At 45.5% G+C, this 18,527-nt stretch overlaps 1 protein-coding gene across 2 annotated transcripts in view; it reads right to left on the bottom strand.

Annotated features, from left to right (window-relative positions):
- EYA2 (EYA transcriptional coactivator and phosphatase 2) overlaps positions 1 to 18,527 on the bottom strand; it is a 258,220-nt gene that overhangs the window by 140,051 nt on the left and 99,642 nt on the right. For both annotated transcript variants that reach the window (XM_003787676.1, XM_012803838.1), the window contains exons 4-5: positions 16,160 to 16,302; positions 7,921 to 8,037 (exon numbers count right to left, since the gene is read on the bottom strand). In XM_003787676.1, coding sequence (XP_003787724.1) covers positions 7,921 to 8,037; positions 16,160 to 16,302 — 260 coding nt within the window. The remainder of the gene's footprint in view (positions 1 to 7,920; positions 8,038 to 16,159; positions 16,303 to 18,527) is intronic.

Raw genomic sequence — 18,527 nt, 5'->3', positions numbered from 1 at the left:
CATTTATTCGTGATTCAAGATATAAATATTTCTTTTCAGTTTGCCATTTGTTTTCTGTTTTGTTTGCTTGTTTTTGTTGTTTTAACTTCACTTTGCTTTTTTTTTTGGAGACAGGGTCTTACTCTATTGCCTGAGATAGAGTGCAATGGTGTCATCATAGCTTATAGCTCAAACTCCTAGGCTCAAGTGAGTCTCCTGCCTCAGCCTCCAGAGTAGCTGGGACTATAGGTGTGTGCCACCATGCCTACCTAATTTTTCTATTTCTTGTAGAGACAGGGTCTCGCTCTTTTTCAGGTTGGTCTTGAACTCCCGACCTTAAGCAATCCTCCTGTCTTGGCCTTCCCGAATGCTAGGATTATAGGTGTGAACTACTGTACCCAGACTGACTTCCAGGATTCTTAGCTATGAAAAAAAAAATCGTTTTTAGGTGAACTTGTCAGGCTTTTCATTTGTGGATTTTGGACTTTAGAGTCATGGTTAGAAAAGCCTTTTTCACTCCAAGGTTGTAAAAATTTTGTTCATTTTCATTCTAGTACTTTTATGGCCTTATATTTAACATTTAAAGAGTTGATCCACTTAGATTATTTTCTAGTAATAGGAATGGATCTTTTTTTCCAGGTGGTTAACCTGTTCTAAAACCATTGATTGAATAATAGCCCACTTTTGCCCACTGACTTAAGATGCCATCTTTCCATGAACTAAATTGCCTATGTGTGGGGTCTCTCTCTGTACTGTGTGGGTCACTAAGTCTATTCACACTAGAAGCATGCTGTTGGATTACTGAAGCTTCATAATGTGTTTAAATATTGATATGCCTAGTAGTTCACTGCTATTCTCTTGCATAGTTTTTGGGGTCTAATCTCCTAGTTCACAGAAAAGGAAATACAAATTGGCCAAAGATCTAGACAAATGTTTAACCCCACTCAGAAGACAAGACTTAAACATTAGTAATATGTGAAGACATCACTTTTCATGCATCAGACTGGCAAATAATTAGGTGATACCTGTAGAAAATGCGTTTAAACCAGTAGAATCCCTTTGGAGGACAACATGGATGTATCTATCAAATTTAACTATAGACTTGCACCTTGACCTCAAATCTAACTTTTGGAAATTTGTCCTTTAGATCGACTCACAGAAAAACAACATAATATCCAGATAGCCAGATTGGTGGTACTGCAAAGACTGGATAGAAGCCAATAGCCCCCGTTTACTCGTTCAGTCACTGATAGGGCATCATTCAGGGGACGACAGGCCTCCGTGGGAAAGGATGAGGAAGCTCCGTGTACACATTGGCTTGGAAAGGTCCCCAAGCTGTGCAGCTAAGGGAAGAGAGTGAAGTGAAGAAGCAGGTGCTTCGTACATCGTCTATGAAAATGGGAACACAGGCAAGGGTTTCTGCCCCGTCATCTCGGGAGGCCCTTCTGAAAGGCTGTGAGTTGTACAAAATTGCACTAAACTAATAGAGTTCATGGGGAAAAGTTGGGTTACTCAAAAACAATGCAACTCTGTACCTAGAGCATTAACAGAAGCAATAACAGTCCTAATAAAAATAATACCATGGTGGGGAAAAAAGGTGAATAAATAATTAAAAAAGAAGTGCTATATTAAATAGAGGACTTTACTTTTAAAATATTTTTATTTAATTTACTTTTTTTTTTTTTTTGAGGAAGAGTTTCGCTTTGTTGCCCTGGGTAGAGTGCTATGGCATCATAGCTCACAGCAACGTCAGACTCCTGGGCTCAAGCCATCTTCTTGCCTTAGCCTCCCGTATAGCTGGGACTATAGGCGCCCACCACAATGCCCGGCTATTTTTAGAGACAGTGTCTCCCTATTGCTCAGGCTGGTCTCCAACCTGGCCTAGGCCAGCTAAACAACAATGACAACTCCAACAACAACAACAAAATAGCCAGGCATCATGGCAGGCACCTGTAGTCCCAGCTACTTGGGAGGCTGAGGCAAGAGAATCACTAAAGCCCAAAAGTTTGAGGTTGCTATGAGCTGCAATGCCACAGCACTCTACAGAGGACGACATAGTAGACTCTGTCTCAAAAAGAAAAAAAAAATCTGGCATCTAGCAAGGTAACATTTATGCTTGGTGTCCAATCGAAACTTATCAGGCAAAGGCTATGTGAACCAGTTTGATGAAAATATTTCAAATGGTATATAAAACCAGCACATTGTACCCCATGATTGCATTAATACACACAGCTATGATTTAATTAAAAAGAAACCAATAAAAGTAGATTAGAGAACATAATTTTTTTTTTCAATGAAAAAAAGAAAAAAAAAGAAACTTATCAGGCATGCAAGGACGCAGTAAAATATGACAAGAGGAAAATCAAGGACAACTAGCTCAGAAATGACAGTAGGGATAAAGCTAGACGGGGCCATTAAAAGATAAACTACAATTGGATCCCGTCTGTTCAAGAAGCCAGAGGAAAGACTGAATATGTTAAGTAGAGGTATGGAACTTATTTTTTTTTTTTTTAAAGACCAAAACCAAACTTCTGGAGATGAAAACTACGTAGAAGATGAAAAAAGAAAACTGGGTATAATTAACAGCAGATCAGATCCTGCAAAAGAAAAGAGGAGTGATCTTGGGGGTGGTGGAACAGGAGATAAAATATTGGCTAAAATATTGCCAAATTTAGGTCAGGCGCGGTGGCTCACGTCTATAATCCTAGTGCTCTGGGAGGCCGAGGCGGGTGGATTGCCCTGAGCTCAGGAGTTCGAAATCAACCTAAGCAAGAGTGAGATCTCGTCTCTACTCAAAGTAGAAAAACTAGCCGGGGGTTGTTTGTCATCCCCGGTGGGTGTTTGTCATCCCAGCCGCTTGGGAGGCTGAGGCAAGAGGATTGCTTGAGGTTGCTGTGAGCTGTGACGCCATGACACTGTCTAGCCTGGGGCAAGACAAGTGAGGCTCTGACTCAAAAAAAAAAAGGAAAAATCTCCAAATTGGTTGAAAACTATAAATCTACTGATCTAAGAATTTCAATGAATCCAAAGCACAAGAATCGTAAAGAAAACTACATCAAGCCACATAATAATAATTATACTGCTAATAATACAAGGGATAAAGAGAAATTCCGAAACTTCAGTTACATTGACATCATTTCCTTCTTTTTTTTTTTTTTTGAGACAGAGTCTCAAGCTGTCCCCCTGGGTAGAGTGCTGTGGCATCACAGCTCATAGCAACCTCCAACTCCTGGGCTCAAGCGAGTCTCCTGCCTCAGCCTCCCAAGTAGCTGGGACCACAGGCGCCCGCCACAATGCCTGGCCATTTTTTGGTTGCAGCCATCATTGTTGTTTGGTGGGCCCGGGCTAGATTCAAACCCGCCACCTTAGGTGTATGTGGCTGGCGCCTTAGCCACTTGAGCCACAGGCACCGAGCCATCATTTCCTTCTTTATGGATCACATATGAACTATTTCTTGTTATACTAGTGAGCAACACAACAGATCGTTTATATTTTACATATATTTGCAAAAAGAAGTTCTGAATGGGTTGGCAACTGGGTGGATATAGGACAGGGTGGGAGAAAGATTTCTCCAGGTGCCTGAAGTAGATAAACATAACCTGCTCCAAATAGTAATGTGAAAGAGGAGTAACTTTTAACGTGTCTTTTCTCTTCTTATTAATGCAAAAGGAATACATCAGAGGAGGTAGGTAATATGAGTATCCCCACTTCACAGGGGAAGAAACTGAGGCGCTAAGATGTAACTTAGCTCAAGCTGGCACGCCACAGAATTGGGATGTTAACTCAGGCTGACTTCAGAGTTCCAGCTTTTAACTGTTTTTATTAAGCACTACCATGGTACTCAAGGAATAACAGAAATAAAAAGAAAATCCAGCTCTCCCGGGCCTCATCTGATTTGTCTACGTAACATTCCATTTAGTTCCCCCGACAGCCCCATGAGGTCACCTCTATGGCTGTGAGGCCAGTTTCACAGGTGAGGAAACTGAGGTAGACGGAAGTGCAAAGGCCTTCCCTACTCACATGGCCATCTATGGGCTAGAGCCGAATGGACTGCAGCCTGGGTCCACAGCTCTTAAGCCCTCCATGGCACCAGAAAGTTCTTATAACACACTCTTGAGATTTTTTTCCCCCTCCTTTTAACCTCTGTGGCCGTTTCTGTGGACAGCAGTGTTTTATCAGGAGAAGCTAGAAAGAAACACAAAAATCAAACCCGCAAGAAATACATTTCAGCTATAAAAATCCCCAGGGTGAACTTAAAATAAAGAATATAAACAACCACGTGAAGGCTGAAAGGGTGCTGTGAACTTCTCTTTTACGTTCATTGTATATTTGGTGCAGAGGCAGTGTTATCCAAACAGATACAGATCTCAAACCAAGATCTTTTGGGGTGATGGCTACGCTAAAGTTTCTGGACGTTTACGAGATGAGCTAGACGAACTGGGGTGGGGATCCCAGCCTGTCTAAGTCCTGCTCTATGACCTTACGTGAGCCCCCTGTTATAGAGCCTCAGTTTATTCATATGTAAAACGATGGCGGGGTGGGTCCTTTTTGATTTTGCAAAATCATGGTTTTAATTCTTAGAAAGAAGAAAGACTCATCTCAGTTTCTGATCATGGACCGATTTCGCAAAATCAGCCTTTTAAGGCCTACAACTCAGTCAGCCTTCACCTTCCTCCTCACTCCCTCTTTCCACTCAAACACGAAGCTCCACCATCACCTTCCCTTCTGAAATGCTCAGAGTATTTGAGAGTTTATTTCTCCGCTGGAACAACTCAAAAAAAAAAAAAGTTAATGGGAAGCACATGGGCATGGCGTGTGAGTGTCCCTGCCTTTGTATTTGAATCTGTCAGACTTGCAAATTGCCTGGGCTGTCTTAAGAGCAGTTTACAGCCATTAGCATCGGCCTGAAGGCAGCTAATTGGGACAAAGCCCAGCTGCTGCTGTGGCCCTTTGGCATCGGGACCACGAGGACGATAAGAAAATAACCTGGACTGTTCCCGCGGTGGAGCTGGAATAGGCAGGAGATGCTTTTGGATTTGTGAGGGGCTGGTGGGGATTGAGGTGGGGGCTGAGCCTTGGTCTAGAGAATCACCTTCTAGATGGATCACTATGATGTGGAGGGGCAGGAGGGTATCTGCAGTGCCACTAACTGCCCGGCTCACAGCCCGCTGCCATGGCCATGTGACCTCAGGAAAGTCGTTGAACGTCTTTGTGCCTCGTTTTCTCTGCTTGAAAGATGGGGGTGATGATGGAATCTATCAGGGGTACTGGGAGGATGGGGAAGAATGGTTTTTTAGTGCAGGGCTCAGGATAGTGGCGGGAGTCCTGGAGGAGTTGGGGAAATGTCAGCGCTTAGCGGGAGCAGCACAGGGCCCACAATTCTAGAAACTGGAGTCTGACTTCTAGCTCTGAACATTTATTGGCTCTGTGATCCCAGGCAAGCCCCTTGCCCTCCCTGCGCCTCACTCTCATCATCTGGTAAGTCAGGGTTGGTGCCTACCTTATGTGGTTGCTGCGAGGATCAGAGAAGAAATAACATCATTCTGCATATCCTGGGCAGGGGAGGGCGCCTCTAATGCACCCATCTTATCTCCCCTTACTCGCTACACCCAAGACTCGCGAGCCTCCTGTGGGGTCCTCTAACACCGGGTGCCTCTTCCTGCTACTGGGTGCTTGGTCTCCATCACAGGGCCTTCCCCACCTGGTTGATGGCAGTCCCCACTCCTCCCTGGTCATGGTCCAGCACGCCACTCTGGTTGTGTTCTTTGTGGACTTTACCAAATTCTGTAATTACTATTTATTTGTTAATTGATTATCGCCCGCCTCTCTCCACCCAGAACTGCCTTTGTTGACTGCTGTGCCCTCAGTGCCTAAAAGGGTGCCAGGCATAAAGCTGATAATCAAAATTCAGAGTAACTACATTGTATGGCTATAACTTAAATCACTTATCGTGTAGCTGGGTGGGGGGCATGTCAGAATGGGGTAGGGTGGACTGTTCAAGCTCTGTAGCCTCAGAAGCCTGGAAGCAGCAAGTTCAGTTTCTACCTGAAGAGTGGGACAAAACTGGCTTGAGATCGACTCAAATGCAAGTTCAAGTTCAGTGTCTTCACAAACCTCTATTATTGGGATTGGTGCCATAATTCATTCCTCTCTTAGATGGGTCCTAGCAGCTTATCTCCTCCAGCAGGACCCAGAAAAGGCACCATGGGGACACAGAGATGGCAGTAGAGGCAGAGGAGGCAGGAGCGTGCTGTGGTGAGGGTCACGGGCTTTACAGTGTGGCTAGGGTCTGGGATTCCACTAGACACCCCCTGAGAGACTCAGTACAGTCCATTTCCATTACACTTGCAGTAACAGCTAAACTTCTTGCTCTGATAATGGACAAATCAGTCATTTCCTCTATGCCTCAGTTTCCTCTTCTGTAAAATGGGAATAATACAGTACCAACATTTCAGAGCATCCTGAAGGTTGTATGAGATGATCCACACAATATCACCTGGCACCTCCAGTGTTCAGTCAAGGTCAGTTAATGGTTAATCAACTTTGATGCAGACCTTCATGGGAAGCTATTCCAAGGACTCAGCATGAATTCCCATCACCTGTTCTCTCTACACACACGCTGAGATCATTCACTGTTCCTTCACAAATTTTTTCCCCTGTAAGTCTTCCCTTGACAACCATTTTTATCGCTTCCATAATAAAAAATTAAAATAAAAAGATGCAGTGACAATTCCTTTAAGTAATATTTTTTACACAAAAGTACAATCAAAGCTGGGCCTGGTGGCATGCACCTGTGGTCCCACTACTTGGGAGGCTAAGGCAGAAGGATAGCTTGAGGCCAAGAGTTTCAGACCACCTGGGTCACACAGTGAGACCATGTCTCAGTAAAAAAAAAAAAAAGAAGAAGAAGAAGAAAAAAAGAAAAGTACAATCACTTATCAGCCCACTAGCTTCTCATCACCCTTTCTCTTTTACATTTTACTTTTCAGACCCTTGATAGGCATTCTCCCACATTTCACAAAGGAAAAGAACAGCAGAAAAGGGATCTCCCAGATTGTGGCTATCAGCCCTCTGCTCCATGCATCAACTCCAACATGTTCCCCAGGGGGCATCAGAGCAGAGAAAAGACCCCTGGATGGCCCAGGAGGATCCAGCAAGCCAGTTTCATGACATGTGCAGTGAGACATTACACAATGGGTTCTTTCTTTCCCATCTAAGGCTACCCTAAAGGGATGGGGAGCTGTGAACCTCCTGCCTGTAATAACAGCTTCTTTTCCTGCCCATCCAATATTCCCAGAACTCGACATTTTTCTGAGTCTCTACAACAGACTTGCCTATTTCCTCACACTTGAAATACAAGCCACCTCTTTCCCACAACCCTCAAGGCCCCATGTGATTTGGCCCTGCTCTCCGCCCAAGACCCTTTCTTCCTTTGTGCCCTCTGACCCTGCTCCAGCCTCACTGGCCCCTCCTTTGTGCCCCAAACACATTGAGATATTTCCCTCCATACAGCGTCTGCACTGGTTGATCCCTCTGGCTGAAAGCAATGTCCAGCTGGCTGACTCTGCCCTACTCTCTGAGGCTTTGTCCAATACCATTTCTTCAATGAGCCTGATGACTTGATCTAAGTTATAAAGACCACCTCTCCTGACCTCCCAAGTGCTCATCACCCTCTATCCTAACATCGTGTTTATTTGCTTTATTACACTCAACCCCTCCCCAAATTATCTGGCTTCTTTGTTGACTTGATCATTGCCAGTCCTTCCCAGCTGCCAGGTGCTGGTCCTGAGGGCAGATCTCATCTGTTTAGTCTGCTACTGTAACTCTAATCCTCAAGAGAGTGCACGGCGCACAGTAGGTGCTTAATAAATCTGCTGAATCAATGAGTGAATGGACACCCAACTCAGAGATGGGCGGGGAGGGCCGCAGCGGCGCACTGACCGTGCATCTGGTAGGTGTATGGGCTCTGTCCAGGGGGTGGGGTGCTGAAGCTGGAGCCGTAGCTGAGGAATCCACTCTGGCCGGGGGAATGGTTCAAGCTGTCTTCTGTCTTGATGCCTTTGAAGGAGGGGAAAAAAAGCACCAAGGGCACATGATTAGGATGCGTCACTGTCACCCACTAAAGAGGTGCTGAGTCAAGACAGCATGTAATTTCATTGTCCTGGCCACCAGGAAGTGCAAACCGGTGACTTCTCAGCCGAAGTCAGCCTACAGACACATTTTGCTTGGTCTGCATATTTTTAAGGGAAATCTAATTTAGTAGATTTTCTTTAAACATCAGAAGATTATGGAATTATGGCTTCCTGGAGCAACAGGATGGTTCAGCAATATGTCTGCGTTCCCACGTGACGACTGGCTGCCTTTACGGTTTCTCCAGGTCACTAGAAACTCCATACCAGCTCCATGACCTTGATCGTTGAGGCTGGCTTTACGGTGCTATTTTCTTTTTTATCTATCCTTTGACACTATCAAAAGTGGGGAAAAGGGGTGGCACCTGTGGCTCAAAGGGGTAGGGCGCTGGCCCCATATGCCGGAGGTGGCGGGTTCAAACCCAGCCCTGGCCAAAAATTGTGAAAAGAAAAAAGCGAGGAAAGGAAAGGCAGGCAGTGATCAGTCACCTTCAAGCTACCTGCCTGGCTCTGGGGGTACGTGAGTCTGCAGCTCCTTCTCCCACCCAGCAGCAACGTGCATGGCTTAAATGCCCATTAGGATTTTGAGTGAAGGTGTTAACTGAACCGTCCCTCCTCTGCACAGATGACGCCACTTAAGTGTAAGACACTCTCCACTCCTCTCATGGGAGACTTGCTTATTCCAAGGCCACAGTTACATGTCTGCCTTCTGCTTCAGCCAACTCTGCACGTTTCCCTGAAGCACAGGCCCCAACCCTGGGAGCAACTGGCTGGGAGAGGGACCGTATGGGGGCAGGAGCTGATTCACCAACAGTCCATTTATTCTATTTTTATTGCAAAGGTAATAAATGCACTGTGGAAAAACAGGCTTGCATTTTATATGCTTTTTAAAACATTTAGATGGAATTTTTCTAGTAATTAATTTTATTTCACCAACGTATCAGTTCACGATGGGTTGGAACTAAAAAAGCAAAACCCCTGAATTGGTCTTTCAAGCCCAATGAGAAGCACTGCTCCTTAAGAGATTGAATTCAAAGGAAATCTAGTCAAGTTTTGGCGTGGGGACAGACTGATCTCAGATCTCCGATTCCCGGAGCGTGTCTGATGAACATCTTCACTACATAGAGAATGAGGCCTCTCCAAATGCTCAGAAACTGGCCACAGGTTCTACTGGCTTGTGCTCATGAACGCGCTGAAGTGGGTGCGTGCATTTCAGAGTGGGTGTCAACAACAGAGACCCATGAGCATCCGTTCATTGATGCTGCAGCTCTGCTCGGTACCTACAACGTGCCAGCAGGGACAGATTCCTGATTCTGGAGGCACAGTAGAGTTTTCAGCTTACATTCCGATGGAAAGAGAATAACAACAGAAAAAAATAAGCAAAACACAAAGTCTCTAGGACCACACAGATTGGTCTCTGGGTAACAGTGGCGAGAACATGATTGGTTCCGAGACCCCTGGCGTGCTCAGCTGATCAGTTGCACACTCTCTTCCCCGCCACCTTATTAACCTCACACCAACACCATCCTCCAAGCATGACTGAATATTTTGGACTCCATTTACAGTCTGAAGGTGCTAGGTGGAAGAATAAAGCAGAGCAGAAGGTAGCAAAGTTGGCTGAAGGGGAGCTGGAATTTGGAAGTTTAAATAGAGCGATCTGGAAAAATTCTACCTGGGGTGGGGGTGATACTTGGACAAAGACTCAAAGGAAGAGAGGGAACAAGACCCATGGATAGAGAAATAGCTGTCCAGGCAGAGGGAACAATGTGTGCAAAGGTCCTGAGGCAGGATCATAGTTGGTATGTTGGATGAGCAAACAATAAGAAGAAGGCCAGTGTGACTGGAGCGGAGTGAGGGTGCTAGAGGAGGGTGGCCAGAGAAGCCATGAGAATGAGGTCAGAGAAGCCATGGGGTGGGGTCAGGGCAGATATACTGCTTTGGAAAACCATTGGCTTTGACTTTGAGTGAGAGGAGCCTCAGAGGGCTGTGGGCAGAGGATGGTCAGAACACGGTTAGTGTTTAAAATGTCAGCAGCCCCTTTATGTAGTGATGTGTAATTTTTTTTTTTTTTTTGTGGCCCTCGGTAGAGTGTCATAGCGTCACAGCTCACAGCAACCTCCAGCTCTTGGGCTTAGGCAATTCTCTTGCCTCAGCCTCCTGAATAGCTGGGACTACAGGTGCCTGCCATAACGCCTGGCTATTTTTTTTGTTGCAGTTTGGCTGGGGCTGAGTTTGAACCCACCACCCTCATTATAGCACCCTACCCACTGAATTTTGGATCAGCACACTGCAGTGAATGGCCCAGCATCCTCATTTCCTATCCTCCTCCTCAATACACAGCATATATGGTCTCTATGCATATAGTGTATGTATATACTATATAAAATGCATGTTAAGGTAGATACATAACTATAAAATTCCTTTAAGTCCATTTGTGTGTATGCCATCCAAGATCACATCAGGTACCCCGTAATCCAGGGAGCATAGCAGGTGACCCTTACAAATGATCCCTGAGGCCCACCTTCAGCTCCACTGCCCACAGTTCTAACTGAGCTCTTTGCTCCAACGATCTGATGATCCTTTTTTTGTGGAGACAGAGTCTCACTATGTTGCCCTCAGTAGAGTGCTTTGGTGTCACAGCTCACAGCAACTTCAAACTCTTGGCCTTTAGCAATTCTCTTGCCTCAGCCACCTGAGTAGCTGGGAATACAGGCGTCTGCCACAACAGCAGCTATTTCTTGTTGCAGTTGTCCTTGCTGTTTAGCTGGCCTGGGCTGGGTTTGAACCCACCAACCTTGGCGTATGTGGCTGGCGCAGTAACCACTGTGCTATGTATGGGTACTGAGCCGGACCTGATGATCTTGCTTGCTCCAGCTTTGTGCTTGTAGGCTGGGCTTCCTAATGGAATACTTTGGGGCAGGGGGAAGCAAAGGAAGACAAAAGAGGGCCTCCACCCTCAGGAATTTGTCTAGAAGAAAAGTCCCACCCTGGAGTTTCAAAGGCAGCACCCAGGCTGGCCTATCATATTCCCTTGAGTAGCACAGGAAGGTGTTAAAGGATCCTACTATGAGCTGGAAGGGAAAGTGCAGTCTGTGTTTGAATACTGAACTCCCCTGGTCCCTGAGTTTCCTGTTCCACCACTGGACGACAACAGATTCATTTTCTCTGTGAGCAGACCTCTGCTTATTCATTAAGAAATTTGGATCTACCTGGCAGATTGAAAACCACGGCCACAGTGTTTCGCGGGCTCTTCTTGTTAAGAGGTAGCATGCATTTTCCCACCCCTAGAATCTAGGCCGGCCTTGTGACATGTGAGGACTAACAGACTGATTCACATGAGTGTGAATTCTGGAGACTCTGCATCAAGAGGCTTCGAAGCTTCTAGCTTCATGCCCCTGGAAACCTGAGCCCACCATGCTGGGAAGGAGCCCAGGATGAAGGCCCAGCTGTGCCAACTGTGCCAGCCCCCACTGATCTGCCAGCTAAACACAGCAGCATGAGAGGAGCCAGGGGAGGCCCCCTCACCAACCAACAGAATTAGGAGACATGATACATCAGTATTTTTAGCCACTGAGTTCTGGGTGGCTTGTTACACAACTATAGACAACAAACGTGCTTTACTGTTATCTGGGAACGTGGGAGATGCATCTACCTCGTGATCCAGAAACTCTACTCTTAGATTTCTACCTCCAAGAAGTGCACAGAGATGTTGATTGCAGTGTCCTATGTAGTGAGAAGCAAACAAAGACCCCAAACCCTAAATGAACACCTATACGGGAATGGATAAATGACTTCTGGTACAAATAATGGAGTATTAGACATTAGTGAAGATGAGTGAACCATATTTACATGTATGAATAGGGTTAAAATTTACAGAAGTCAAGTCAGGTGGAAAAAGCAAAAAACATACATACTAAAAGACACAATGTATATAAAATTTTAAAACATGCTTAAAATATTCTACATCATGGTCAGCAAATTATGGCCCGTAGGCCAAGTGTGATCTGCTGCCTGTTTTTGTAAATAAAGTTTTATTGAAACACAGACATGCCCATTTACTTATGCATTGTCTGTGGCTTCTTTCCCATTCCATTGGGAGAGTTGAGTAGTTGAAATAGAGTCTGTATGGTCTGCAAAGACAAAAGTATTTACTATCTGGCTTTTTGAAGAAAAAGTTTGCTGCCTCCTCTTCTACAATAACAAATGCAGGGGAACAATAAACATCAAAATAAGAGGTGATGTATCTCTGGGAAAAAAGGAAGGCCACCTTCCTCTATTAAGTTGGATGGCCAATTTACATGTGTTTGTAGTATTACTCTTTATGCTTTTATTATATGTCTTAAATATTGCATAAGCAATTGAGAAAAAAATACTCAATACTCCCCAGTGTCCTTGTCTCTAGTGTTCAATTGGATTATTTCCCTCCAGCTATTTAAACAAAAGTAAACAGTGCTATTTGCCAAGGAGCAATGAAAAAAGTTTCCCAACAAGAGTCGACAAAGTTTGCCCAGACGATGAGCAAACACTCTTGCTGGAGTGCAGGCATAGGCAAGGGGAAGCGGCTCTTCACCCCACCTGTTATTGTTGTGATGTGGACATGGGTGTGTGTGCATGGCAGCCTGGCTTCTACTCAGACAGCTGGTATTGACTGAGCATTTCTCTTGGGCCGGGCTCTCAGAGGAAGCCCTTCACTAGATCAGGGACCGAGGGTCAAATCTGGCCTGCTGCCTGTCTGTGTAAATAAAGTTTTATTGGAACAGAGGCATACTCATCATTTTACATACTGCCTGGCTGCTTTCACGCTACAGTGGCAGAGCTGAGTAGCTGTGATAGCAACCGTATGGCAAACAAAGTAGATATTATGTACTAAGCTGGCTCTTTACAGAAAAATCTAGCCACCCCCTCATAGAGATGATCTCATTTAATCCTTACAAGAACCATGAGGAGGCCAGATTAGTTTTACTCCCATTGTATGAATGAGGAAACTGAGGCTCAGGGAGGTGAGGCCATTGGCCCCAGTGTCTTACAACTGACAATAGGCAGCGGTGAGATGTGAGTCCAGGCAGCAGAACTCCAGGACATGTGCTCTTATCACCGAGGCCGCATCATTCAGGAGCAGACTCTCCGAAAGTAACTGAGACGGTAAAATAACTTTGAACTGAATTAATTTCCCCCTGATGCCATGTTTTGTCTGGGAGCAGGACTAGTTTTCTCTTTTATGTGAAAAATAATATGGCTTCATTTTCCTTGGCTGTCAGCCAAGCTGGGTAACGTCCGTGTGATTGTATTATAAGCCCTTCTAGCAAAGCAGAGAAAGAAAGTTAGAAAAGATGCCCACACCTGTTGGCCAAGGTCTGTCACAGGTAATCCCCCAGGATTTATGGAACGCACACCCAGGCTGCAGAGCTCAGCAGGGAGGGCACGGACTCCAGAGGGAGGCTGCCTGGGTTTAGTTCCACTTTTGCTTCCAAACAGCTGGGTGACCTTGGGTGAGTTATTTATCTCCCCTGGGCCTCTGTTTCTTTATCCCTCCAGGGAGGATAATGATGTGACCTTCCTGGTAGGGTTGAGGCGGGGATTAAAGGAATTAATGGACATAAACCAATGTGAAAGACAGGCAGTCAGTGGTGGTGACTACTACTAATGCCTGACCTGCTGCCCGGCCAGGACCTGTCAATCCCACGTCCAGCGTCCTCCCTACTCTGTCTCCTTCTGTCTGCCCACGGCCACGGCCTTGCTCCAGGCCTCCAACATTGCCTCCTCCATCAGTCTCCCATTGGGCCTTTCTGTTTCTTCTTGATTCCAGCCTCCCCACAGCAGCCAAAGTGGTCTTTAAAACCCCCAAATTGTACCATGTCACCCACTGCTTAGAAACTCCCCAGTGGTTTCCCTTCTCACTTGGAATAAACCCCCCAAATCTTTTCTGGCCTTGACGGCCCTGCCCACCTCACTCACTGCATCTCCCATTCTCTCTGGCCACTGGTTTTCCTGGATTTGCCAGATTCCTTCCCTTTCCCACGGGCCACCTGTCTTCCTGGACACTCTGCTGTGTTCGCACAAGCCCATCTCTCAATTCTCAGCCGACTTGGCTCCTACTGAGAGGGCCTTCCCTGGCCCTGGAACCTAAATGAGTCTTCCTTGCTTTCTCTCTTGCCAGCAGCTCTTCCTTTGCATCGTGCGTCATAATTTGAAATAGCACATACAATTTAAAAAATCTGTTCAATTTTTTTTCCCTCTAGGCTAGGATTTACAAACTCAGATATTTTCAGGGGGCAGGCAGATAATTCAAGGGACTAACAGGGGCTGAGTGGGGACTGTGGCAGAGCCAGGCAACAGGAACCGTCTATAGCGGTCCTATGTACCCAGGTCTTCCTCATCTTGACACCAAAAATGTGGACCCAGTGCTGCTGAAGCACCTGTTTCAGACTGAAAGCTCTGCAAGGACAAGGCCCATTCTGCTTTGCTAAACATCGTATGCCTAGTACATGACTTGATATTGAATGAATGAATGAAGGGATACATTAATGAATGAACAGGACAGAGGCAGAGAGGAAGACTAGGGCAGAAAGAAATACAGTAGAGGGTGGCGCCTGTGGCTCGGAGCACTAGCTCCATATACTGAGGGTGGCGGGTTCAAACCTGGCCCCAGCCAAACTGCAAAAAAAAAAAAAAAAAATAGCCAGGTGTTGTGGCGGGTGCCTGTAGTCCCAGCTACTCGAGAGGCTGAGTCAAGAGAATCGCCTAAGCCCAATCGCCTAGGAGCTGGAGGTTGCTGTGAGCTGTGATGCTACGGTACTCTACTGAGGGCGACAAAGTGAGACTCTGACTCTAAAAAAAGAAAGAAAGAAAGAAATACAGTAATACAGTAGAATCTCCACAATTTACCACCTCCCTACATTGACTACCTCCTTACCTTGATCTAATTTTCATCAACCAGACAGGTACCACAAGGACATATCAGCACGGTAGGCCTACTTCCTTATGCTGACCACCTCTGTATGTTGACCAGTTTGCTACTGTCCTTTCGGTGGTCAACTTATAGAGCTTCTGCTGTGTAAGATTCAGCCTCTACACTCAACTCAAGTGACACCATCTATTAAGAGCTGGGAAGGTAGGCTGGGCGCGGTGGCTCACCCCTGTAATCCTAGCACTTTAGGAAGATGAGGTGGGTAGATTGCTTGAGCTCACAAGTTCAAGGCCAGCCTGAGCAAGAGTGAGACCCTATCTCTGCTAAAAATAGAAAAACTAGCTGGGTGTCATGTGGTAGTCCCAACTACTCAGGAGGCTGAGACAAGAGTATAGCTTGAGCCCAGGAGACAGGTTGCTATGAGCACACCATGGCACTCTGTCCAGGGCAACAGAGTGAGATTTTATCTCAAAAAAAAAAAAAAAAAGAGTTGGAAAGGTAAGATGAACATAGTAATCTTTCAGTTGTAGAAACTGAGGCCCGGAGAAGGCAGGGGCAGCTGAGTCTGGAAGGAGGTCTCCTGTCCACCAATGCCATGTTCTTTCCACTGGATACCATGGATTTGAGTGGACTGCAAAGCCAGCTGCAGTGGACATCTGTGGTTTCCACCTGCCCCACCTGCTCCTTCGTGAACCCCTCCTTCCTCACATTCAGATCGGCTGGTGAGGCCAACCTGACCCCTGGTTCCATGGGTGGACATGTGGCCAAATGTGACTATCCAGAGCATTCCATTGTCTTGGATGGGCATGTGAGTCCAGTCAGAGAAATTCTTGGTGGTCTACGGGAAGTCCCCGATAGGAGGGTCTCTCTACTGAGGAACTGCAGCTGGAACGGCAGGCATGTCTTTGCCATCACAATGGGAGAAGCTGTGTGAGACTGAAGCCCACACCAAGGGAAGCAGAGGCTGATTCCTGACATTATCTCTTGAGTACCTGGTCCTAACCCTGCCTGAAGCCTCTCTCCAATCAATCTGAAAGTAGGCCAGCTCCATTTCTCATTCTGCATTTAACTGAGGCAACAGGGCAAAATAGAGACCATGATGTTAGGGACCCCAGGAGGAAAGTAAAGGCTGTATGGTACTCACTGTAAGAAGGGATCCCGTAGGCTTGTGCTGGAGGTGGGTATGCTGCGTAGGGGGCAGCCTGCTGGATCCCTGTGCTGTACTGTGTCTGGCCGTAGGCTGCCATGGCTGTGGAAGGCTGGCTGGGTAGGACACGTGGGCAAGGTCTGTGTGGAAGGAGAGAAGATTGAGTCTCCAGGCCCAGCCCAGCATCCCTTCCCTCTTATCTTGGTATCAGCATCACCACTTTTCTTTGGGTATTTACTCTTTCCAGGGCAGAGACAACATACATGCTCATCAAATCCCATTTCACTGTCCTCTTCCTGGGAATCAGAAAGATTACATTTTCTCTTTCCTTTGCAGTCAGATTCAACCACATGGCTAGATTCAGCTTAATAGAATGTGGATAGATATGTTGTAAACCACACCTAGGCCTGGCAAATAAATTCAACTCCTGCACCCTTCTCCCCCTCTCTCCTCTTTTGACAGCAACTGTGGAGGGCCCAGGTTGAGATTGCAGAGCCATAACATGGAAACATCCTAGATCCCAGAGTCAGCTTGTGGAGGAGAGCTGTCCTGGAGAGTTTCACCTCACCCACATTGGACTTTATGTAAGGTGACCAGACGTCCCGCTTTTGGTAGGACAGTCCCAATTTTTAACAATTTGTCCTGCATCCTGTGGCATTTTTAAAAAGTTCTGATTTTTGGAAAAAATGCATGACAAGCTAGGGAAGGGCGGGAAAATGGGAAGGGAATATACGGTTTCGGCTGCTGAAAAGGTTAATGTAACTCCATTTGGGAATGAAGAGGTTAATGTAACTTCATTTGGAAATGAAAAGGCTACTGTAAACTCCCTACTCCCCTCCTGGGCAAGGTCGCCCAGTGGACTGGCACCCTACTCCTTTGAGTCACAGGCGCTGCCCTATACATAATTTTTTTTAATGTATTATATTTGTAAATTGTACTTATGTTGAAATTAAAAATATATATATTACAATACTATTTTTGGGTTCTATGAAAATTTTTGTTGCTCCATATAGACCAAATTTTTAATTAAGAACCGGCACCCCCCGCCAGTCAATGGTGTCCCGCTTTACTAATGTTAAAATCTGGTCACCTTAACCTTATGTGAGTAACAAACTAACGTTTGTTGTGTAAAGATTTCACAACTGAGATTGTGAAACTGAGATTTCAGGGTTTATTGATTCCTGCAGCATAGCCTATCCCGTCCTGATAGTCTGCCTTAATTTAGACACCTTCCAAATTGACTGCAGCTTTAACAGGGCTGTCAATCAAGATGCCTTGTTCTGACCCGCAGTGGCTCCTTATTCTGGGAGGCTGAGGTGGGAGAATCCCTTAAGCACAGGAGACGAGCCTGAGCAAGAATGAGACTCTGTCTCTAATAAAAATAGAAAAATTAGCCAGGCATGGTGGTGGGTGCCTGTAGTCCCAGCTACTTGGGAAGTTGTGGTAAGAGAATCATTTGAACTCAGAAGTTTGAGGTTGCTGTGAGCTGGGCATTCTAGCCTGGGTAACAGAACACTTTGTTTAAAGAAAAAAAAAAGGATGACTTGCTCTTAACCAATGAATGGGTGGGCACATGGTACAAGATCATCCAATCAGACTCTGTCCTGGGAATTTAAATCTTGAGCTGAATCATGCATTCCAACATTCAGACCTTGAAGAGACTGCTTTTATTTCCTTTGTATTGCTTAGATTACGGGATCTGTCCTATTCCTAGTCTTTCTCAAGGATTGATTATTTCATTTTCATTTATTTGTGAGTTACTCCAGACATTTTAAAAATATCCTTTTAGACTTACATCAACTAGATTTGATTTCTGTTGCTTGCAACCAAAGACCCCAAGTGGATTCTGTACTCCATGGTAAACAGTAGATTACACAAAGGGGTAGGGTATAACAGTCACGTACCAATGCCAGTTTGGTACCTGATGAACACTAATGGGGGGGAAGGTCAGTCACTGACCCAAGAATAAATAGTACTATAGTTTTGTAAAAAAAAAAAAAACACCCCACATAAACAAATATACAACAACAAAATCATGGTGAGGTCAGTGTCTCTCCCCTACTGGTATGCAACTATTAGAACCATTTACCTAGAATGTTTGTAATATGATAGCTACTGATCCTTGTGTTCTTACTATGGGCTGGAAATTATGCCACATAAACTCTTAACAACTTGTGTCTCATCACTCCTATTATCAACTCTGTGGGGGGTGGGCTATAATAACTCCCATTTTAGGAATGAGAAATCAAAATTCAGAGAGGTCAAGTCACAGAGAGAAAGTGGTAAGTCTAGAACCTAAACTCAGGACTCTAACTTTGGAGCCCACACTTCCATAAAACTTTGCTGCTTCTCATTTACAGGGCTG

The sequence above is a fragment of the Otolemur garnettii genome, unplaced genomic scaffold (genome assembly GCF_000181295.1).
Source record: "Otolemur garnettii isolate 467f Iridium unplaced genomic scaffold, OtoGar3 scaffold00023, whole genome shotgun sequence".
NCBI classification, from domain to species: Eukaryota; Metazoa; Chordata; class Mammalia; order Primates; family Galagidae; genus Otolemur; species Otolemur garnettii.
This window is presented reverse-complemented; position numbering and strand designations above follow the sequence as displayed.